A 24,377-nucleotide genomic window follows, 5' to 3' on the forward strand; every position below is an offset into this window, starting at 1 on the left:
GACAGACTGGGGAAAGAGATTTACATTTACTCCACCCTGGCTTTCAGGGCAATAAATCATCAGACCCCACATGGTTAATATGCCCTAGATTTGGTCGTACATGCAACTTCATTGCTTTTTTCCTTGCCCGCCTCACCTTCCAAACTCCAAGTTGCATCAAAGCTCTCCTTAGCAGCATAAGCTGCCAGACATTTTATAAAGTACAGCTATGATGTTAGCTGCTGCCTCAGCCTCTGTACTGTGCAGATATTCCTGGCTCAGACTGCAGCCACTCCCTGATTATTTAAAAAAAAAAAAAAAAAAAACTAAATCTTGGATACACCCCTAGACAATAAATTCCTGTTTGTCAAGCAGTCCGCTAACTGTTCAAAAGCCTCCAGGAAAAAAAGCAAAGAACTTCAGGACCTCAAGCATTTACTGGTCTCACCAATTCCAAAGTTTTATAGAAACTACCCAGCTAAGCCCACCTTTGTCAGGAGGGCTCCTTTCTCATCCTCCTGCTCTTCCTCAAAACACAGGAAAAAGTTCATAAAGGCTCCATCCCCCAAGACTACCTCTTCATAACCCACCCCCAGGCAGCCTTTTCCAGACAGAAACATCACTGTCTGACTGCCTAAACCACCTACATCTCTCTCACTGTCTACCAATTTGGCAAGATATCACCTCAGACCACTGGGTCTCATCCATAGTGAAAAAAGGGTACTTTATGACCTGGCAGGAAAACGTCTTATCACAAGCCATATCTTTCCCTCCCAAAACTAGCTCCATCTATCCCCCAGATCATCCAAGATCTGCTTTCACAAGGGATCATAGAAAGGGTCCCAACAGGCCAAGAAAGTTGGGGGTTCTACTCCAGGCTTTTCCTGGTAGCAAAAATTGATGGCCCTTGCAGGCTCATTCTGGACCTGTCCCTGCTGAATACCTTCGTGCAGGTCCCTTCCTTCTGCATGCTATCCCTTCAAACCCTTCTTCCTCGACTGCCACCCAGGGTGTTCATGGTCAATTTGGACCTGAAGGAGGCACACTTCCACATCCCTGTCCACCCAGACTACAGAAAGTTTTTTACACTTTGCTATACCATCCTAACACTTTTATTTACTGCCTTGCCCTTTTGGTTTATCTACTGCACCAAGGTCTTCACAAAGTGTCTAGCTCCAGCAGTAGACTACTGCTGAACAAAATGCATACAAATTTAACCTTACCTGGATGATCTCTTCATTCTAGCAGAAGAGGAAAGTACTCTCAGGACCCAATTGCAATACACTATGTTCCTACTTCAGAGTCTGGGAATCACTCTCAATCTGACAAAGTCCTCTCTCACTTCAACCCAAGATTAAACCTTCTTAAGCTGCAGAATAAGAACAGACCTGATGAAGGCCGTCCTTCCCTAGGACAAAGTCTACTCCCTATACAGCTTCTTCTAGGAACTACTCCTGGTCAATTACATTTCTGCCAGTCAGTTCTTCTGACTTCTAGGCCTCATGGCCTACACTTCTTATGCTGCCCCTGAGAAAATTCCAGTGGTACTTGAAAGGTGTCTGGTCCCAACACAATCACCTCCTGGAATTACAGGTGCCCTTCCTACCCTGCCTAAAGACAGTTCAGGTGGTGGATCCAACAAGTAAACCAGAATCCAGGCCTACCTCTGCAACTCACCAAGCCAGTGCAATTTATGCACACAGATGCCTCGGATATAGGGTGGGGGCCACCATGAACAGTCTCAAGGTGCAGGCTCAGTGGGAGTCCTCCCTCCAGAAAATGCATATCAACGTGTGATGTGGTACATCAACAAATGGGGGGGGGGGGGCAGATCCTATTCACTCTGCAGGCTTGCAATACAGGCATGGGGGGACCAGATCCTATTCAATCTGCAGGCTTGCAATACAGGGATGGCAGTCAGCTGCCAACTACAAAGTCACACTGCAGGCAGTCTACATTCTATCTCAACACAACCATCAGGCAGATGCCCTCAGCAGATCCTTCTCTCAACATCATGAGTGGATGTTATGCAGAGATGTGTTCTTAAATACTATCCACCAATGGGGCACACCACAGATAGATCGGTTTGCCTCCCCTCAGAACAGACAACTTCAGCTATTCTGCTCCAAAACCCCTTTCCCCATTAGCATGGAGAGTGGATGCCTTTTCAATTTCTTGGAAGGGACTGTTCCTTTATGCCTTCCCCCCCCTCTCACTCATTCAGAAGGTCCTACTGAAAATCCAGAAGGGCAACCCAGTCTTGCTGGTGACCCTCTATTGGCTAAGGCAGCACTGGTTCCCCCTCCTCCTATTTCTTGCCAAGGGCAATCACTACAAGTTGCTTCACAAGGTGGACCTGCTCACACAACAGAAGGGATCACTCATTCATCCACACCTGGAAACACTCAGCCTAACCTTGTGGCTGATAAGTACAGTTGTGTACACTTACCATAAATGTAGATGTTAGAGTGTATTCACTGTTGCAGTCATCACACTTGGGTTATCTGCCTGCAGGTAGCCCTCAGTCGGCCTGAATACCAGAGTCTTAGGATTTCTGCGTTGGATGCTGTCGCCTCTTCCATGACATCAGGTTGTCAGGGGTATAAAACAGGCAGCCGATGCCATTACATCAGTTTTTCTTGACCCAAATGTCAGGAGCCCCCCAAATAGGAAGCTAGTATATGGTGGGGAACATCACCAGTAAAGAGTAAATATCACTGCCATTAAAAATGGCCATAGAGAGAAGTAGAAAAGATAGAGAAAATCAGGGGGCTGGAGGGAGGGAGGGAAACCAGGACTGAAACAGTGAATACACTCTAACATTTACATTTATGGTAAGTGTACACAACTGTACTACATTCTTCGCGTTTCACTGTTTCAGTCATCACACTTGCCCTGAAGCGTAGATATTTCCTGCAAGACTCCCTTATGGGGATGTGCAGATAAGCTTCTTTTAAGTCTAGGGTGACTAACCAGGCATCCTTGGATAACATAGGGAGAAGCTGTTGCAGGGTAAACATTTCGAATTTTGGGACTACCAGAAAGGTGTTTAGAAATGATAGATCCAGGACTGGGCACCAAGCACCCTCTTTTCTGGGCACCAGGAAAAGTCTGGAGTAGAAACCCTGCCCTCTTTGTTCTACTGGAACAGGTTGAATAGCTCTGACACTGAGCAGGGAAAGTACTTGCTTTTGAGCCTCTGCCCACTGGTTTGGAGGAAGGTCTGGAAACCCGCTTGGGGTTGGCAGTGAATGGAAGTGGAATCTGTACCCCTGGGATACAATGTTTAGGACCCATCGGTCCCGAGTAATGGATATCCAGTTTTTTGCATGAAGGGCAAGTTTTCCTCCTAGGGGCACAAGTAATTGGGGAGGGCTGGGAAGGATAATTGAAAAGTCATTGTGAACTCTTTCCATAAGGAGACGGCTTACCACTCCCTGTTTTTGAGGTAGGAGCACTCCATTGTTTAGATCTCTGCATACCCTTTGACTGTAGTCTGGGTGGCCTGTTTCCCCTGTGTTTGGAGTAAGAAGGCCTAGAAGGGGCAGGAAAGGACCAATTTTTAGAAGGTCGATGTCTACTGAATCTAGGTGTGGCTGCTCTTGTAACAATTCTTTAACAGTTTGCATAGATTTAACTTTTTCTTCCATATTTTTAAGAATTTCTTCTGCTTTGGTGCCAAACAAACAGCCCTTATTTAAAAGAGCATCTAGTAATTTTGATTTGACATGATCTGGCAAGGTTTGTTCCTTCAGCCAAGCATGCCTTCTCAGTACAGACCCGGTGACTGCAGCCCTGCAAGTTACTTCTAGGGCATCAAAGCCACACTGCAAAGTATACTTACTAACTTGGTTTGCAGAATGCATTAACTCTTGTAAATCTTTATTTTCTGCACAATCTGGAAGCAACACCATTTTTTTGTTTAATTAGTTCCAGAATATGTAGTTGGTACTTCAACATGTGAAAATGGCAATTCAATGCCCTGCTGGCAAGAGCTGTAGAGGTATATACCTTCTTACTCCATAAGTCTAAAGCTCTGGAATCCCTGTCTGAAGGGGTAGGGCTTTTGGCTGTAGTAGCCTTAATCCCTTTAGGTCCCTGGGAAATGGTCTATGGATCCACAGTAGGATTCTTAGAGAAAAATTTGTGAGAATTAGGTACTCTGTAGTACCTGTCAGGTTTTCTAGGGGCCAGGGGTAAAGTGTCTGGAGTAAGACTGGATTCCATGAAGACATCATCTACAAAATCCAGGACAGGGGGTATAGCTAGAGGCCTGTGCTGAGGCAACTCTAAAAATTCTCTGAGTCTCTTTTTTAGACTGAGGGTAGTCCTGGCATTCCCAGCAGAAATGCTCTCAAAGTATACAAGGTTTCACCAAAAGAAAAATCCTCTGGAGGAGAGGCAGAGGGAATGGATTCCTCTGCATCTGAATCCTCATAGGTTGATAAGGGCACGTCCTGATAATCAGAAGGGTCAGACTCATTGGACTCCTAGACTGCAGAATCAGAATGAAACTCAATTCTTTGTCTCTTAGCAGGGGAAGGCTGGCTTCCCCTAATTAGGGTAATAAGGTCTTCAGCCATTCAAAGCATTTGTTTTTGTGGCATGGGAGCTTGAGCATGCGCTTGGGTCGTCAGTTTTCTAGGCGTAGTGCGTACTCTGGGCCTGAGAAACTCGGTAGTTTTAGCCAATAACAAAGTTGTCGGTTTAATTTGAACATCGGTAGGTCGGAATACAACCTCAGAAGCCGGTGCCTGCACAGTGGCTCCAGACCCATTCAAGGTAGAGATATCAGCAGGTTCCATAGTCGAAGAAGCATCCCGCAGCATAACGGACTCCGAATGGGTCTCAGCAGAGGCCCGCGAACCTGTAGAAGCGGGCATCAGGGGCTGCAAAGACACCTGAGTACCAGCTGACTGGCGACTAGCTTAACAAAAGCATCGTCGGCAGTTTTGGACCTATCCGGTCTGTCTCTGTCTTTATCTTAACGTTTCTTTCGGAAGATCGGTAATCGGCTGGCTTATCGAAGCCATTTCGGAATATGGAGAACGACAGCGAAAGAATTTAGCGACAAAGATAGCCCCGATGACAAATGGTTCGGGCGTTAAACAAGGCACAAAACTGACAGCAAGGGACGTCATGGTCTGGGCCTAAACAGGTGACGCAGTAAGAATGAAAATCTCTGGGAGGTAATTTGCTTTCCACAGGCAAGACAATTGTTAACTTTTTCTGACATTGGTTAGAGCAAGAAAAAAGGATCCCCAATGGGGTACTTAGCTTTAGAAGACTTCAGGTTTGAAACCTGAAAAACGAAAATTTCAGGTAGCAGCCGACCGGCACTTGCGAACTGCTTCTGCTTCAGGCGCCTTCTCGGCAAGAAGGATTGATGTAATGGCGTCGGCTGCCCATTTTATACCCTGACGACCTGACGTCATGCAAGACGCGACAGCAGCCAATGCAGAAATCCTAAGACTCTGGTATTTGGGCTGACTGAGGGCTACCTGCAAGCAGACAACCCAAGTGTGATGACTGTAACAGTGAAACACGAAGATAGTCACCTGATCCACTTCAGACACCTGTACTCAGAGGACGTGCTATCCATAATGCAGAAGATCAGGAAACCTACTACCAGGAGATTCTACGTTTCAAAATGGAAAAAGTTCTCCAGTTGGGGTCTTCAAAGGCAACTAGACCCCTTCCAAGATGTTCCCCTAGTTCTAGCCTATGTGAGTTTCGAAAATCAGAACTTTCATACTCTTCAGTGAAAGTCCACTTATCTGCCATTTCAAGCCTGATAATCAATGGACCCCCCTTTCTTTCCAGGCTGGAAGTAAAACTATTCCTGAAGGGGGGTTCTCTACATCATACCACCTAGAAAACCTATTCCCCCTCCTTGGGACTTGAACTACATACTAAAGAAACTCACCACTGCCCCCTTTGAACTTGCAGCCTCTGCCTCTCTGCAGATGTATACCTGGAAGACTGTCCTATTAGTAGCCCTTACTTCAGCTAGGAGAGTCTCTGAGCTGTAAGCACTCATGGCATCTCCACCCTACACTATCTTCCACAAAGACAGGGTAACCCTTCGCACCAACCCTTCATTCATGCCCAAAGTGGTCAATGAACTGCCCCTCAACCAGTCTATTCAATTACCCACCTTCTTCCTTTCACCTCAAAATGACAGTGAGAGAGTGCTCCACTCCCTTGATGTCCACAGGCAACTAAGATTTTACCTGGAGAAGACACAAGAGCATTAAAGGGTCCAATCAGCTTTTTGTATCCTTCCACCCCAGGGCCCTGGGTAAAGCTGATCTAGACAGTAGCTTCCTGGATATGAAGAACTATTATCTTCTGTTACACTTTTCATGGCAAAGACTTGCCCTACAAGGTTAAAGCACATTCTACTAGAGCAGTGGCCTCTTCAAGAGACTTCCTCAAAGGCCTAGATACAGCTACCATACTAGAGGCAGCCACATGGTCCTCTGTACATACCTTCACCAAACATTATAAGTTGAACAATACCTCCAGAGCAGGATTTGCAAGGGCCATCCTCCATGGTTTCCTGGAGACAACTACTTCTTCCTCCACCCTTTCTTCTTCTTGAGCTGTGGTACTCTCCCACAGTGAGAATACTGCAACATGAGAATAGGAAGACATGGATTAGTTGTGTAAAATATTACCATAACCACAGATGTCCTTCTCTTTCATGTTGCAGTATTCCTGCCCACCCTCCTGCCCCCCTTCATGACATTTTCCCTGTCTGGATGGCATAATTTCTGTTCTCCTTAGACAGACGTCTGACTGATCAGGCAGTTCTGAGGTCTGTGTGTGCAGACACCACATTAAGGCCCATGGTTTATGGCCCTGCATGTGATGTCCCACGCACTTGACAGCAACTAGGCTTAAGTTTTTGCATTGGAGACGGATGCTCAGGTCGTCTGTGGCAGAGGATCCCACAGTGAGAATACTACAACATGGAAGAGAAGGACATCTATGGCTATGATAAGATTTTATACAACTAATCTTTTATACTGCTCACTGCTGAAGCAGCCTAAGCAATATGGGTTGTATCCTGCATGGATATAACAGCTGGCCAGATTCCAAAGTTTCAGTGCACCTTCTATGCAGCCAGCTGCACAGGTAGGGAAATATTCTGAATCCTTCTAGTTTCTGGTGAGCTCCTACTGCTGTTGTGCACTTGGAACACATCATACTGGACAGTGTCAAGACTGAAAGACAGGCATCTGAACTGACCAACAGCTGGCTCCTACCTTACAGTGCAGGAACCTCCAAGATACCCAAGCAATCATTATGTGAACCTATGTGGAGATAGGCATCCTGGATATCCTGAAGCATACACACAGCCTCCACTTGATAAGCATAAGAGGATCAACTGCACCAAGAACACGAAGCTCTTGTTTTACCACAGACTCATTTAGACCTGAGGTCATGAGGCTGATCTGACACCAAAAATGACATGGAGCAAACACCTTGGTCTCTCTGATCTAGTAAGACCAGATGTGTGTCAGAAAAGTAAATAAAAAAGGGGTCCCAGCATTAACTCCTGTAGGACACCACTGGTCACCTTATTCTATCTGATGAGGCACCCGCTACCCACAATGTGTGTGCGCGTGCGTGTGTGTTTTAGCCAATTGCACATCCATTTTACCACAAAAGTTATTATGCCTTAAGCATACCAACTACTCTTGCATAGGGGATGGTGTACAGACTTTGGCCAGGTCAAGGTATACCACATGAACAGCATGACCGCTGTCAGTGTTACTCTTTCAAAGACTTTAATCAAATTCATTAGACAGGCTACCCCCCTGACAAAGCCAAACTGCTGTTGGTCTATGTTTGATGAGACTTTTGATATTACAGTCTATTTGGTTAGTGAGACGTTTTGTGGCTTTGCAGACGAGACTCATCAGACTGAAGAGTCTGTAATTCTTAGGGTCAACAGCAGGCCACACTTATAGAATGGCATCACGAATACTGTGCCTTAAGCCTCAGGAACAAATCCTGTGATTAAACTTTCCTGTGATTAAACTTAGGTTAAACAGTTCATGGAGTCTCTACCAGGGCTTGGTTAGTACTGTTTATTAAACAGTCAATTATATTATCTGGTCCCATGGAAGAAATATTTCTGGCCTTGGAAAGCATATTCAGTACATGTTCTTTAGTGACAGTGGTGAGGTTGAAGAGATTCAGGGACAAGTGGGTTTTGGAAAGTCACTTCTGGGGTGAGATTCATTTATTTTACTAGTATGCTGCTAATATTTTCCAAGTAAGAGTAGGTGGTACCATTCTGAATAAGCTTAGAGCAATGTTGGGTATTATTTCTTCGTTTCCAAACCTAGCTAGAGACAGATTTGTAAATGTCCTTGGTTTTAGAGAACACAAGTTTAATGGCTGTTTTAACAGACCTAACAGTATTTTTCCAGGTTTTATTCATATTTCTGACATCATTCTTAATATGAAGGTTTTTTTTTTTTTTTCAATTTTTCATTGCATTTCAATCTGGTGGGGACTGCACTGGTCACAGAACTCCCTTATGAAGCTACCTCCTATTTCAGCTGAGAGGCTGATGCTGCTGTAAGTGAATGTTGAAACTTCATCACAGAATTTATAGAAGTAAGCACATCTGAAATCCTTGAATTCTGAGGTATTGCTTTGGAGTGTTTCAAAGACTTTAAACATAAAAGTCACTAGTTGATGTTATAGCTTAACCAAGGAATGAGATAACAGGGGAACAGTTCATAACACTCTTAAGGAATATAGCTGGCTTGTTCAACTGGATCAGTGAGTTTTTGTTTATTAAATCTATGAACTTTTCAGCACATCTTACACTGGTGGCACATGTAAATCCAGTTTACTAAAGGGGCAATCAAAGCCTCATAAGGTAATGGAGTTCTTTGTTTATAAGGAGATGGAATACAACTAACCTTTTCATGGAACAAAGTGTGTCCTGTAACAGGCTATAAAGTGATGAGTGTTACCTGAAGTGCAAGGAATTTAGTTTGTCTCTCTCTGGTACTCTCCCTGGAGATTAAATGGTCCCAAACAGCTATGGAAATGCCACTACAGTTGCCATGGGGTTTGAAGGCACAGTATGAGTAAAAGCCAGGTATGCAGTGACTGGTTTCTAAACATTTGCACCAAGTTTCAGCACTCTTTTTGTTTTAGTAATACTGAAGAATTTTTTTCAACAACATTCTAAGACATTCCTGTATTTCTAGTGACGATAGCTTTTTTCATGCAATTTTGAGTGTGACTCTAATGCTTACCATCAGTTTTATACTGAAGGCATAAATTATAAAAGCTGCTTCATACACCTTTTAACAATGAAGTGATCCAGCATTTTTCTGCGTCATTGAACTACAGCGCTGAAAAGGAATATATAAATTCTATTGTAATAAGGCAAATATACACTATAATTTCAGAAAAAGCGAGTGGGAAAGTTTACAGTGTTTAAGCCAAAGGAAGGATTTGATATTTAAACTAGCAGATAAGGGGGACAATTAGTAGTTATGCATTACACTCAAAGTGTCACCAATATTTAGATAAACATGAAGTTTATGCAATAGTGGCCTTAGAAGTATACAAAAAAAGCACTGGAGGAACACAAGGAATTATTAAATAACGGTTATAGGTTACACTACTTTCCTATGAAGATGATGAATACATGTTTAGTAGCAACAACTGCACTATGGCTCATTTTTTTGCCTGCCTAAGATTCATACAAAACTGAAGAACCTACCTGGCCGTCCCATTGTTTCAGCCTGCAAATATATTACTCAATTTATCCTGTTTTTTTACACAAGTACTTGTGAATCGAAGTAATTACCTTTATATACATATATATACATAATTTATTTATATATATATATATATATATATATATATATATATATATATATGACACACACACACACGATGCGTGTAATTTTATGAATAAAATAAAATATTTAATTTGGTCAGAAGATATGTATTTTATAGTGATAGATGTGGCTAGTTTATACAAGAGTATGACTGTTTAATTTTTTGGGGGGATAATCCAAAAACACATTTTATCATTGAATTGATTTATTTCTGTCTTAACAATAACATGTTTGAGTTTAATGGTGAATTGTATAAACTACAGGGCACACCAATGGAGGCAGCATTTGCCCCATGTATGCAAATTTATGTTTTTTTAATATCTTTATATTTAGAGGATTAATTTTTTAGACAATTTGTAATGAAATATTTTAGATTCAAAATGATTTGTTTTTTTATAAGCAAAGGAGGCAGAGATAGTGTGGTTCATTTTACACGAAATTTAAATGGGAGTAGGTTTAATTTACTATTTGAAAGACCTCATGTGAGGACTAGAGTGGTCTTCTTAGCTATTATGATGGAAAGTGTGATTAATGGCAGTGTAAAAATGAGGACACATTGAAAATTTGAGGATGAAAAATTTTTACCTGGACATGGCTGTCACCCCACCACACTCAAAATGTTTTACCTTTTGGGGAATTTTTAAGATTGAAGAGATTATGTAGTAATGAAAGGGATTTTGAGCAGGAATTGGGGAAAGTGATTCAAATTTTTAATGCAAGAGGGTATGATATAAGGTTATTACGGAAATGTAAAGAGAAATTATATGGAAAGAATTATGAGGGTCGTTTGTATTTTAGGAATGAAAGGGGTTTGGTTAAAGAAAGAATAGGACAGGGACCAATACTCTTTGCTACAAGATGTACACTATTTTCAGAAAAAAATGATTAGTTTGGTAAAAATATTTTTGGGGTATCTTAACAAAACACAAGGCTCTAGGCTTTATGCTGGAGAACCAACCACAAATTTCATACAAACGAGGTAGAAATATTAGTGACATTCTATTACATGGAAAATTTAGTTTACCAATGGTTTGTTTGTGTCCTTCGGCTTTTCCCGGTTAGGGGTCGCCACAGCGGAACTCCGGTCCGCTAATGATTGGCAGTTGATTTTTACATACCGGCTTGCCAGGCCTGATGCACAACCTTCAACGAAGGTACGCCCATTCACACATGTCTCCACGCAGAAGACGCTCTAGCTGAGAATCGAACCGGACAGCGTTAATTTAAATAATGAAGTTGTGTCCAAGGGAACATTTCCTTGTGGCAGATGCTTGTTGTGGTTTCATAGTGAATAGTTTCCCAAAAATTAATGGAAAAAGATTTGAAGTTCAGGGTAAGTTTAGTTGTGAAAGTGGACGGGATGATGCACAATTTAAAATGCCAGTATAACAAGTTTTACATTGGGGAAAGTAAAAGGTTTTTTGCTGTATGAATAAAGGAACATAGAGATATAAGATGATGAAGTGGAAAGCCCTGTAGCTATGCATTTTAAAAATTACCATAATGGGGATGTATAGTGACTGCATGCTACAGTATTAGAACAGATACGTTATGAGCCTTTTAGTCTCTTTGATATTAAAAGTAAACTTTTAAAGAAGGAATCAATTTTTATCTTAACATTTGATACTTTGTCCCCTATAGGACTTAACATGGAATGCAACTGGAGAGGTCTGAAAACTGGATTTAATGGAGTTTTTTATTGTTTGTAAATGTTTCACTGGTTAAATTTATGAGCATGTTTTGTCTATATAAGAAATTAAGTGGAGGAATATGTTACGGGTGAGCTGAGGTGCTAGGGAGGAATTTTTTGGTTTACCTTTACATTGTCTATCTCAATATGGGCAAAACAGCTTCTGCTAATACTGAAGTGCGAATGTCTCCGTCGAATTCCCAATAAGCGAACGACAAAACCTCGCCCCTTTTTGACAAATGGTAGCACTGGTGTGGAGTTGTGGCACGGCCGGAAATGTTGAAATTCGACATTTTCAACATTTAAAATCTTTTGCGGTTTTGGTTTGCTTAAATGAGTCGATTAAGTGGCCGGTCGATCATGTGTGATCGACAATATAAAGGTAAACTGAATTTCGCATTATTTGTTTTCTTAATGAAGTGTTTGTTGGAATCTTGTTCATCCTTTTTTGTGGTTCCTGCTATTCTCAAGTTCTGTGGTATTTGCTGATTTCTGTATTTCTGACTGATCAATCTCATTTGCTTTCACAGTCCAACTTTCTGTCATTCTTCATTCCCTAATGCAACTAAGAAGTTATTTAAAACAGCTTTCAGCTTCAGTGTCATTACTAAAAATTAATTTCCATTTACTGGTTAACAATCATCACTTTTCTGAAGTTGTGTAGTAAGCATACATTTACACTATTGAATATTTTCTAGTACAGTTTTTCCTCCAACTTGGAAAAAAAATAGCAAATTTCAGAGAAGAGATGACCACCATGTACTGACTTTTCAATAGGGGTATACGCTACATTTTTTGAAGCACAAAATGTGCAGTGCATAAACTCACTTGAAAAAAGGAAAACTTACCCCAAGCTCTATATTTTCAGAGTTAAGCTTGCTTTGGATAGCTGCAAAACCACCCATCTCTCCAAACTGGAAACAAAAAAAGAAAAATCGGTCAGCATACTGTCACTTATGCTATAAACACTACATACATGTGCCGAGTAAATAAATATATTGATCCATCATGCATCAGTCAAGTAACTGCACATCACGGAATTAAAAATAATTTGTGCAATTAATCTAATTCAGAAGCAAGCTACTTAGCTATACTACTCAGAGTGCTACACTATAAAAACTTACATTTGCTATGTTGCACTTCTCAATTTAACAAGCCATTCATCCATTCATAGTTTAGAGAATTCCAACTCTGTTCCAAGTATGCAACATTTTACATACAAAGAACAAATTATACATTAGAGTAGCTAGTCTTGGACATTTTTTGCATTCTGACAGACATTGATTTCCCAGTCAACGTAAACTGTTCAACAAGTAGTGATCCATATCTAAAGCCATAACTTCAAAGCATAATAAACTGCTGTAAAACAGCAAGAGTCAATTATGAAAATTAAAGTGGGGGGGGGGGGGGGGCAGGCACACTGCACCTCAACTCCTACTGCCACAGGCAAAGGTCTGCTTATCTCAACTTGAATATGGACTACCCATAACAGCCACAGCCTCAATGAAAAATGTAACCAACAAGCAAACCATCTCAAATGAAATCTGCTGGTTCATTACTAATTGCCCCTTAAATAACACCAATGCCAAAGACAAATGGATCACAATAATTGCAAGAGCTAAATTCCTAATAATAATTATCACTTCACAAAGACCTTTCACCAGAGACATCTTGCCCTCTTCCTCGAATTCTTCACCAAAACCTCCAAACATAATCTTAGGACCATCTCTCAATCTCAACTCACCTAACAAACTCTAAAATCTAAACTTCAATGCACTGACCATGCATTCTCCATCCTAGCACTTACACCATGGGATTCCATTCCTCTTTCAGGCATCCAAAAAGTACTCAAACATCAGACACCTCAAACAATTTCACTGAAGCACAATGCAGTTGCATTCACACAGGTCATATTACAAACTCTACAACTCTCATACTCCTTTATGTCCATTTCATCCTTCTCTCCTCTGGTCATTCCCTCACTTACTCCCTTTCAATCATCCTTCCTACATCTCTTTGCCCACCCCCCCACTTCCTCTCTACTCTGCTTCTTTCCATTCTGTAAGCTTCTCTTACCTATTTATTTACCTTCACCCCATTTTTATTTCCTACAGGTATTTGTAATTTGCATTTCTAATAACTTCACATCTCTGCTTATAAAATGATGTACTGCTCTCCTTTTTACCTTAAGCCATCTCATCCAAAGGCTCACCAAGTATGGTACTAATTTTGACACTGTAAATTGATTCCGGGCTTCTTGAACCAAATGCTCTAGCAAACTCTTGTATATGTAACTATGTACAAGTTGTCTAGCATATCACAGATTTGCAAGTTTTTCTTACTGGTTCATAGGTTCACAGGAGATTACCAGGCTAATGGCTTAAGAGCTCTTAACAAGACTAGTCAATATAACCGGATTTTAGCCAATATATGGCCCTAGGAACAAGAGGGATGGCATAGGCTTATGCCTACGCTCTGAGTATCTTACAGACTGTTCCTGTCCATAAGTGACAAGGGTGCTACGCAGGTGTGAATTTGCAATTTCCCATCCATTGATCCAAACTGCATTTGAAAAGGGCCAGGGAAGGATTCTGCTTAACATGAAAAGGAAGCCTGTTCCAAAGAAGGGGCAAGCTCCGAGAGACATATCTGACTCTCCGGCATGTTCTGTTCGAGTCACTGACTAAGTTTATATCTCCAGATCGGGAGACCATCATGCTGCTTGATTTGCAGATGAGAAACAGCTCCAGTGAGTGCCTTATAAGTCAGACAAAAGGTCACTCAATACTCGGTAGGAGACCGAGTAAAGGGATAGGGCATTTAATCTACCTGCAAAGAACATGCTTACACATTGTATTTTCTTTACAAGGAACCTTTGAGGTTGCTTCAGATGCTACAGGTACCTAGTCAAAAACATGCCAAATGGCACATCGTACTCGATTACTGGTCTAATGAGGGCCAAGTATAGCAGGACCACAGCATCCTTGGATCTGGATGCCATACCTTTTACTTATAACTTGTTCCACAAAGAAGGACTTTCTCACCACTGTGGACAAATGGCAGTTAAACTTCAGGCTAACATCCGAGTACCTAGATCTCTCACTCCTGGGACTACTCTTAGGGGAATGCTACTGGTGTTGCAATTTGCAAGGGTATTTGACTTCCCAAAGGATATGACATTGCATTTTTTCACATTCAGTTTTAGGATATGGTTCTTGCACCAATCATTTGTCTGATCTAGACCCTCCTGAAGAATATCTACATTGCTTGGGGATTCAATGACAGCCACCAGCTTGCAGTCGTCGGCAAACTTTGTCTCGACTTCAGAGAAGTACATTTCAGAGGAGTATATTTCAAACTGGAGTGGCCCCAGCCCTGAGCCCTCTCGCACACCATCAGTAACTAGCCACCTCTTGCTGCGTCTGGATTCACCCACTTTAACCATGTGTCCTGTCTGTGAGCCCCTTGGCTATCCATCTGTTGATGTATGGATTTATGCCCAGTTTTGTGAGTTTATTTAGAATATCTGAGTGGGGAATTGTGCCAAATGCTTTGGCTAGGTCAAGATAAGAGGTACGTACTGTTTTACCCTCATCCATGGCCTTATCGACCTTCTCAAAGAAGCCCACCAGATTCAGTATGCATAACCTGCCTTTGATAAAGCTGAATTGGATCTGGTCCAGAATTTGGAGGCTTCCTTTGTCAATATTTATCACGTCCATGATTATTCGTCCCACGGTCTTACATAAAAGACTAGTCAAATTTATGGGTCTGTAAGTTTCCTAGGTCAGTAGATGGTCACCCTTTAAGTAGAGGTACGACTGTTGCTGTCCTCCACTCAAGTGGGACAAATTCAGTGTGGAGGCTGTGGTCAAACAGAGATACTAACGGGCCTGATAAGTCATGATTTAAGCTGTTTAACAGGCAGCCTGGTATATCATTACGGTCCCATTTAAGCATTGTTTTTAGCTTCACAGAGCAAGGTGACAACTTGTTCTTTGGTGAAAATTGGAGGTGGAGTGGTGGAGGGTATTTCTTGGTGAAGAATTGGAGAGGATGGGGATGTGAAATTTGAGCTGAATTTGTCAACCAGCGGATTTGCTGCATCTTCTTTCTGAGTATAGGCGATGCCATTTGCAACTAATTCCTCACATTACTGGATGTTGCCTTGAAGACTGTGGACATAATTGAAAAATGCCTTATGGTTATCCTTAACCTTGGAGGCTATTTTTACCTCAAAGTCTGCTTTCAGATACTTCATTAGTTACCCGATTCACTTGTTCAGACTAATGACGGACTTTCTGGCATGTTGTGCACATTCCCCCTCTTACTTCTCAACAGCATTTTCTTTCTTCAGTTTGAACTGGATTTATTTCAGTCTGGTACTGCTGTTTCTATGCAGTTTATACGGTCATACAGGGCTTCTGTATTTTCTAGATTTAGTGGAAATTAGTTATGCCATCCCTTAATAAAGGATAATTTACCTTAGAGAAGTTCTTAAACGTTTTCGGGTTAGGTGGGGACCTACTTTTACCTTTATTTCAAGGGAAAACACTTTTTGACCTGATCTTACAAGTGAGGCCATCACACTAGGGGGTGCAGTGCTCTCCCATATCTGTGGGTACCAGATCTAGGATATTTGTTTCCCTAGTTGAGTAGCTGCTCAAGGACATGTGAATTTACAAAGTCAAGAAATCTTTGGGCTTGCATATTAGTGGTCATGTATGCCTCCCAATTAATGGAGGGGCAGTGAAAAATCGCTCACAAGTATATTAGGCTGGATGGTGAGTGATTCTAGTACCTTCTGGTTCATGGTGGGGGACCTGTAGCAAGCAAGAATATGGAAATGGATTTTTCCCATGATTAGTTGGGCACGGAGTAGCTCAAGCACGTCATATTTATCAGCCTTGAGGTGTGCTTATCCTTTATGTGGATTGATAACACCCCCGCCTTTTGCTATTTCACGTTCAGTGGGTGGTTGGAAAGAATAGTTGTGTAAAATCTTACCATAACCATACATGTCCTTCTCTTCCATTTTGCAGTATTCTAGCTGGGGGATTTCCTGCCCTCAGGCGACTCGTACATCAGCTTCAGCTTGTCTGTTGCAGCATGCGTGGGACGTCAGACATAAGGCCATAAACCAGGGGCCTTAAATGCGACGTCTGCACGCACAACCTCAGAACTTGAAGGCCAGCAGGTAGAGAAGGCCCAGCACGAGGAATGCCAGTGGGGAAAGTTGTGTGACCTTGGTGTCCTTCAGTAGCATAGATAGGTCCAGGTATTAGCTGGGAATAAAGGATAATGAAGAGGGGGTAATGGTGGGTGGGAAAGAATACTGCAACATGGAAGGGAAGGACATCTATGGTTATGGTAAGATTTTACACAACTATTCTATGTCCTTCTATTCCTATGTTGCAGTATTCTAGTTGTGGGAAGAGTACCACAGCTTAGATGGATGAGAGGGTGGCGGATGCTATAGAGGATTCTATAAAGCCCTGTAGGATTGTCCTGGTGAATCCTGTCCTTGCTCTGGAGACTTGGTCAAGTTTGTAATGTTTGGTGAAAGTGTGGATAGTGGACCATGTGGCTGCTTCCACAATGGATGCAGTGTCCAGACCTTTTATGAAAGCCATGGAGGCGGCCACTGCCCTAGTGGAATGGGGCTTTACTCCCACTGTTTTTTTTTTTTTTCTATGGTGTGATTAGCAGAGACAAATGGTTTTCCTGATCCAGCATGCAATGGTTTGTTTGGAGACTGCCTTGCCCAGGGCTCTGGGGGGAAAGGAGACAAAAAGTTGCTTAGATTTCCTAATTAGTCCGGTTTTGTCCAGGTAGAATCTTAGTTGCCTGTGCACATCTAAGGAGTTCAGTATACTCTCCCCTTCATTAGTGGGAGAGGGAAAGAAAGTGGGTAAATGGATAGATTGGTTTAGAGACAAGTCATTCCCCACCCTGGGCATAAAGGAGCAATTAGTTCGCAGGGTGACTCTGTCTTTGTGGAAGGTGGTGTAGGGGGGCAGGCCATTAAGGCCTGCAACTCTGACACCTTTCTAGCTGAAGTGATAGCCACTAGGACAGTTTTTCAAGTAGACATCTGTCGGGAAGATGTCCCAGCCAGTTCGAAAGGATGCTGGGTAAGTTCTTCCAGGATGTAGTTAAGGTCCCAGGGTGGAGGGATAGGTTTCTTTGGTGGTCTTGTGTGCAAGACCCCTTTAAGGAAGAGCTTTACGCTGAGCCTGGCTAGCAAGGGGGAATCAAGGAGCAAGCAGGCTGATATAGCAGAAAGGTGTACTTTCACTGAAGAATAGGAAAATCCGCTTTTAATCAACTGACACACAAGCCAGAACAAGGGGGGCATCAGCAGAGCCAGGGTCCCTTCCCTTGCCCAGACACCACTTTGTAAATCTTTCCCATTTAGCTAGGTAAGATTTTCTGATGGTAGGTTTCATTGTCTTCCTCAGGACTGAAAGCACGTCCTCAGAGTAGTGTCTGAAGGGGATCAAAAGTTTATCACCCACAGAGTGAGGGATAACATATGCAAGTGTGGGTGGAGGAGAGTTCCTTTGTCTTTTGTCAGTACATCCACCTTGTAGGGTAACTTGTAGTGACTGCCCTTGGCTAAACTGTGAAGTAGGGGGAGCCAGTGCTGCCTTGGTCAGCAGGGAGTCGCTAACAAGATTTTTGGTTTGTCCTTCTTGATTTTCAGGAGGACTTTCTGAATCATTGGGAAGGGGGGCATAAAGAAACTTCTCCTCCAAAGAGATGCTGAAAGCGTCCACTCTCCATGCCAGAGGGAAGTAGGTCTTTGAGCAGAAGGTCTGCAGCTGCCTGTTCTGGGGGGAAGCAAACAGGTCTATTTCTTAGGAAGACCTTCCTGTCTAGCATCCATTCCTGCTGTGGAGAGGAAGTCCTGCTTAGGAGATCTGCTTGCTTGTTGTCCAAAGAGGGAATGTAGCTCGCCTGCAGGACCAAGTTGTGGCGAAAGGCTATGTCCCATATCAGCAGGGTCAATCTGCACAGCTGATAGGCCTCTGTTCCTCCCGGTTTGTTGCGGTACCACATAACAGTGGTATTGTCGGTCACTATCAGAAGCACCCCTGGTACAAGAAGGGGGTAAAGGTCTTTAGAGCTAGGAAGACTGCTGTCATTTCCCTGACACTGATGTGTTTGGCCTGTAGAGAAGGGTGCCACTTTACTTGAACCCTGTAGGATGCCAGTGTCGCCCGCCAACCTGAATCTTGGGCATCTGCATGCATTGTTTGGGTTGGGGTGGCAGGGAGAAGTGGAAGTCGCTGGTTAAGTTGGACTTGCTGGATCCACCAGTTGATTTTGGTCTTTAGACAGGGAAGGAGGGGAATAACCTGTTCTAAGTGATGCAAGTGTTGGGACCAAATGTTTTTGAGGTAACACTGTAGCGCATGTGCATTCTGGCCAGTGGTAGCATGGGGATGGTTGCTGCCATTAAGCCTAGGAGACGAATAAATTGCCTTCCCATCACCTTCTGGGATTGTAGGCTTTCCTTGAAGTGGGAAGTCGGGGAGAGAACCTTGCCCTGTGGGAGAAAGGCCTTCACTTTGTCCATTATGATTCCTAGAAAAATCTTGTCCTGGTTTGCGTTCAATGAGGACTTTGGGAGGTTGATGGTGAACCCTAGGATTTTGCAGAAGGGACATGGTGAAGTGCAGATGCCTTGAGAGGGTGTCTTTTGACTCTGCAAGTATTAGGATATTGTCCAGATATGGATAAATCTGGATTCCCTGAGTTTTGCAGAAGGCAATGGCTGGGGCTAGGCACTTTGTAAACACTCGGACGGCAGTGGATAAACCAAAGGGCAAAGCAGTAAATTGGAAATGAGAGGAAGCCCAGAGAAACGCAGGAATTGTATGTGGGAAGCCCTTTTGGGTATGTGTAGGGTAGTCTTCTTTTAGGTCCAAGGTGGCCCATAAAGGCCTTGGCTGGAATAAGTAGCAGGAGAGTGGAAAGTGACAGCATTTTGAAGGAGAGTACCCGAAGGTGGATAATTAGAAAATAGAGATCTAATATGGGTCACCAGGGGCCATCTTTTTTGGGGACCAGGAAGAGACAGGAGTAGAATCCCTTTCCTTCCTATCCTGAGGGGACAGATTCTATGGTGCCTAGCTTTAGCAGGTCTGACAAAATTTGTGGCAGGAGATGAAGTTTTTTGGGGGGAATGGAATGCCTTTTCCTTGGTGTTTTTTTCTTTCCAGGATAGGAAGCACTCTGGATAATGGATAGCACCCACTGGTCTGTGATGATGGTTTGCCAGAAGGGGAGGCAGTGGAGAAGGCGTGCAGAAAGTGGTAGGTGGGCAAGGCAGTCATGCATTATTGGGACCTTCTCTGTCCTGAAAGGACTGTCTGGGCTGAGGAGGTGGTGCAGTAGGTCTGGACGTGGTAGGTCTTGTCCCTCGTCTAGATCTGGAAGAGGAAGCAGCTGTCTGTGGAGGGTTACGCCTTACAAAAGTGGTTTTAGCAGGGTAGTTCCTGTAATATATGGGAATGGGGAACACCAGAAGATGTTTGATGTCCTGTAATTCTTTACTTTTTTTCCTGCAGATTCTTGAAGAGGTCTGCAGATAGTTTTCCAAAAAGGAAATTGTGATCCACAGGTGTGTCCAAGATATTGGACTTGGAGTCTTCTGGTAGATTCTGGAATCTCAGCCAGGAGTATCTCCTGAGGACAGAAGCAGATGCTACAGAGTGGGAAGATGCTTCTGCAGCATCGTAGCTGCATCTAATGGAGTGCCTGGCTACTTGCTGAGCCAAGGACAGTTTGGAGGAAATGTCAGCCTTAATGGGGCTGTCAGGAATAGAAGCTAGCATGGAGGAGGCTTGAGACACTACGTCTAGAGCATAATCATGTGGGTCTGATAATTAATGGCTCTGAAAGCCGAAGTGGAGAATGTGTATACCTTCTTTCCGATCCTTTCCATAGAGTTGCTATCTTCATCCGTGGGTAGAAGAGAGACAGAAGGAAGCAGTCTAGACTGTTTATCAGGGGCGGTGGCAATCACAGCTGGGTCCGTCAAGGGTGGTTTAACTAAGAATTTTTGCTCCTCTGGCACTTTATAGAAGCAGTCAGGGTGCTTAGGGGAAGGTGGCTGTGAGTCTGGGGCCTTAGAAGCTGAATTAAAGGCATCCAAGTAAGCAGGTAGAACCAGAGGGGCAGCCGAAGGGGAGGGGAGGGGATTCTACTTGAAGCAGCTCAAAGTACCTCTTTTGGGTGTCAGTCATTTGTGAAGTATCCCACTTGACGTAATCTTTCATCTTGGTGATGGTTTCACCAAAGGCAATATCCTCAGGGAAAGAATCCCCTTCAGCAGATTCCGCATCAGGAGAATAATACTCCTGGGGACAAGCAATCAGGGATGTATATGAAATAAAGTCCTCTGAGGAAGAAAAGGAAGACTCATGCTCTTCCTCCCTAACCTGAAAGGTCATGGGTGGGAGGGAAGCGGCAGAGGCAGAACTTGGGCTGAGTAAAGGTAGAGTAGTGGAGGCTGAGGTTGAAGGCCTAAGGGCCATAAAAGCCTGCATGAGGGAGGAAGTGAAGACCTGCTAATCTGGTAGGGCTTCAGCAGAGGAGGAGGAGGTATGCTGGTTTTCTGCTTCTTTTTGGCCAGGGTGGAAGTTGGAACCGGCCTAGGGTCAGGTTTTGAGGTCAACATTTCTGAAGTCTGGATCCCGGTCGGATGTACCACAGAATCTGGTCCCCCCTTGACATCGATGGTAGTCGGTGTCTGGGTAAGCTCCGAGGACGTGCCAGTCATCAGCTGTGCAATGGCTTCCTCAAAGTATGTCGCTGAAGTAGACGGATCTGCCGGGCGCTCAACTCCTAGATCGGCAGTTGGTGGGGCGTCCGGTAGTGAAGCAGCAGGCAAGGAAAGCCTAGGAATCTTGGCCTTCTTGCACGGAGGTTCAGATGCGGCCTCCAATGCGGGATCCATTCTTAGGGCTAACCATTTAAGGTGCTGGTTTTCTAGCCAGAGGCTTAAAACAGCCCAACGGCTGTGTAGGGTCTTCGGCACAAATGAGTGACAAAATGAGCAGGTGGAATGGTCGTGCTCCTGCTTAAGAAAAAAAGCACACCTATCATGGGGGTCTTTATGGGGCATCTGGTGCCCGCACTGACACTTTCCCTTTTTACCCGACACCAGCTAAAGGCAACAACAACCAAGCCTAAGCAATAACAATTGGCTAAACTAGAAAAAACAGAAACCCAACTGGTTACTTCGCTTTATGATGCGACGTCTGAGAAGAAGCGATCGTATGATCCATAGATTGTCTGCGGCTGAAAAGTTCTGAGGATTGTGCATGCAGACGTCACATTTAAGGCCCCTGGCAGACGTCCTATGCACACCGCAACAGCTAAGCTGAAGCTTCTGTATAGGAGACTATGCAAGTCTCCTGAGGGCAGGAAATCCCACTACTAGAATACTGCAACATAGGAATAGAAGGACATCATATGAAAGGTGTTATGGGCATGTACTGCCAAAGTGCTTTCCATGACTTTGAACCATGTTTCAGTAACTGCAAAGATGTCAGCATTCTCCAGAATGAGGATAGCTTCTAGAGAGTGCAGTTTCTTGTTGAAACCCTCAGCACTGAGCAGTAACAACTTTAGCTTGTCCTGAGTAGCTTTAGTTATGCTGGAAAGGTTTGCCTGTTTGGCAGTGCCTAAAAAAGCCTTATAGGGGTGGATAATGTTTTGGCCAATATCTAAAAGCCTAGAGGTGACTGGTGAATACCACCCCTAGCAAAGTAGCATGGCCTGTCCACCATGTCTTCCCAGGTCGACAAGTATTGGACCCCTTTGGACTGACAACAGTATCTAAGCCAATTGTTGAAGTCTATCATTTTCTGCTGGTATTGTGCCATCATCCTTGGAGATGGTAGAATGCTACTCAGTGCTAGGCTCATACCAACCTATGACACATTCTGAGAGCTAAATCAGGTATCTTCATATAGTCCAAGAAAGTTTGTCTCAGGTCATTCATGCTCACATGGACTATAAGTCATAATGGTACTTTGGGGTACGTAACCTGAGTGCTTGCATGATCTGGCAGATCCTGGCTCGGACAGGCAACTAACCTTCTTCTTATCCAGCCTGGTAAGAGGGACAACAGTGTATCTCACAATGATGTCTCCTACGACCAGAATACTGGGTTAGAGAGTTTCACCTTATTGGCTTGGTAGCGGAGACAAAATGAGATGTGGTTTTAGGTGCTGCAATGGAATTGTCTTGTGTGTGTGCATGCAGAGTTTTTAAGGATTCCTGCTGAGAAGCATTTGGGGTTGTGGTAAGTTATATGTGAGCACCTCCACATATGTGAGTATGTGTATGTGGTCCTTTGTGGATGCTGTCAGTGTGTAAGTCGCTGACAACATGCTTGTTGCTTTTTGTATCTGTATATGAGCGTCTAGCCTCCAGTGTCAGTAGCTACATCTCTTGCATACTATATTTGTCTGAGAGTTAAGAGGTCATCAGTGTATATAATAAGGCAATTGCTACATTGTCTCAGGATGCCCATGTCCACCATGCTGGATGCAGAGATAGCAGGAAAGTGTCCATCCTTGGTTGCAGGTATCGGACAAGGGAAGAGTGCCTACTTAGTGTAATCTGCAGCTATCTTAATCAGACATGCTGCCCAGTGTCCAAACCACATGCTCTCTGTGTACTGATGGTCCCGGGTGCTATAATAAGGTAATGTATACCGAAAAAGTCCTAACTAAATGCATAAATGCTGCTTACCTCACAAACTAGTTGCCCTCTAACACGGGACTGAGGTGAAGTTCTGAGGTGGTTCTTACAGGGAAATTTCAACTTATATATATATAAATAAATATATATTTATATAAATATATATTTATATAAATATATATTTATTTAAATATATATAAATAAATATATATTTATATATTTATTTAAATATATATATATATATATATATATATATATATATATATATATACATACATACATACACATACACACACAAGTCACCAGTACCTCCCCTGTGCAAACAGCAGCTTCGTGCAAACAATCGGCTTACATAAAATTAGAAAAAAGTTTTACATTAACTATGCCTTGAGGCAAATCAGGTAAGTACAAAATGGGCTTTCTGCCAGGAATTCTCAGCTCAGATAGGTGAAATCAGCCCTCTCCTGCCACAAGAATGCAGACTTTGACCCTCAATGTAAAATGACTGGTCAGGAGCCCAGGTGTTAAAAGAACAATAAATAGCACAATAAACTTTCAGAGTACAATGTAAATAAGCAATGTTTCTAGATGTTTGTGTTTGTATAGGGCACTAACATCGCAAGCAGCTCTGTGCAAATGTGGCTAATTTATACCAGTAATTGAAATATAGAAAACTGACCGAGTCCTCTGGCCAATAAAACAACTACACTTGGAGACCTTTTGTGTGCTTCCCAGCTCAGATAGATCAGGCAAACACCTACTACCACTACAAGAATAATCCCAGCCCTGTTAATGTAGAAGCACAGCAAAAGTGTGTCCAGTGTGAAATGCTACCACAAACAAACAAACTTAAGGAAAGACAATAAGTAATTCAAGATAACAACAGTGTACTTTAAGCAGCTTAAAAAGTGTCATTATTCAATAAATGTACTTCACTGTAGAAAAATGAGCTGAGAACCACTCAACTGTGCAGAATTTATAAAGGCACTAAAAATAAGGTAAGCTGACTGGATAAGCTTTCTGGTCAATAAAACTACATGCAGGAATCTCAAATGTGTTTCCCCAACCTATACAGACCAGGCTACCAAATCTTCTGTGCACTTTTA

At 43.0% G+C, this 24,377-nt stretch overlaps 1 protein-coding gene across 1 annotated transcript in view; it reads right to left on the bottom strand.

The window, feature by feature from the left end:
• USP24 (ubiquitin specific peptidase 24) overlaps positions 1-24,377 on the bottom strand; it is a 4,679,666-nt gene that overhangs the window by 4,215,985 nt on the left and 439,304 nt on the right. Inside the window, exon 7 of the mRNA XM_044085508.1 lies at positions 12,399-12,464. Coding sequence (XP_043941443.1) covers positions 12,399-12,464 — 66 coding nt within the window. The remainder of the gene's footprint in view (positions 1-12,398; positions 12,465-24,377) is intronic.

This window comes from Protopterus annectens, chromosome 10.part0, assembly GCF_019279795.1.
Source record: "Protopterus annectens isolate FY-2018-M chromosome 10.part0, PAN1.0, whole genome shotgun sequence".
Lineage (NCBI taxonomy): Eukaryota > Metazoa > Chordata > Ceratodontiformes > Protopteridae > Protopterus > Protopterus annectens.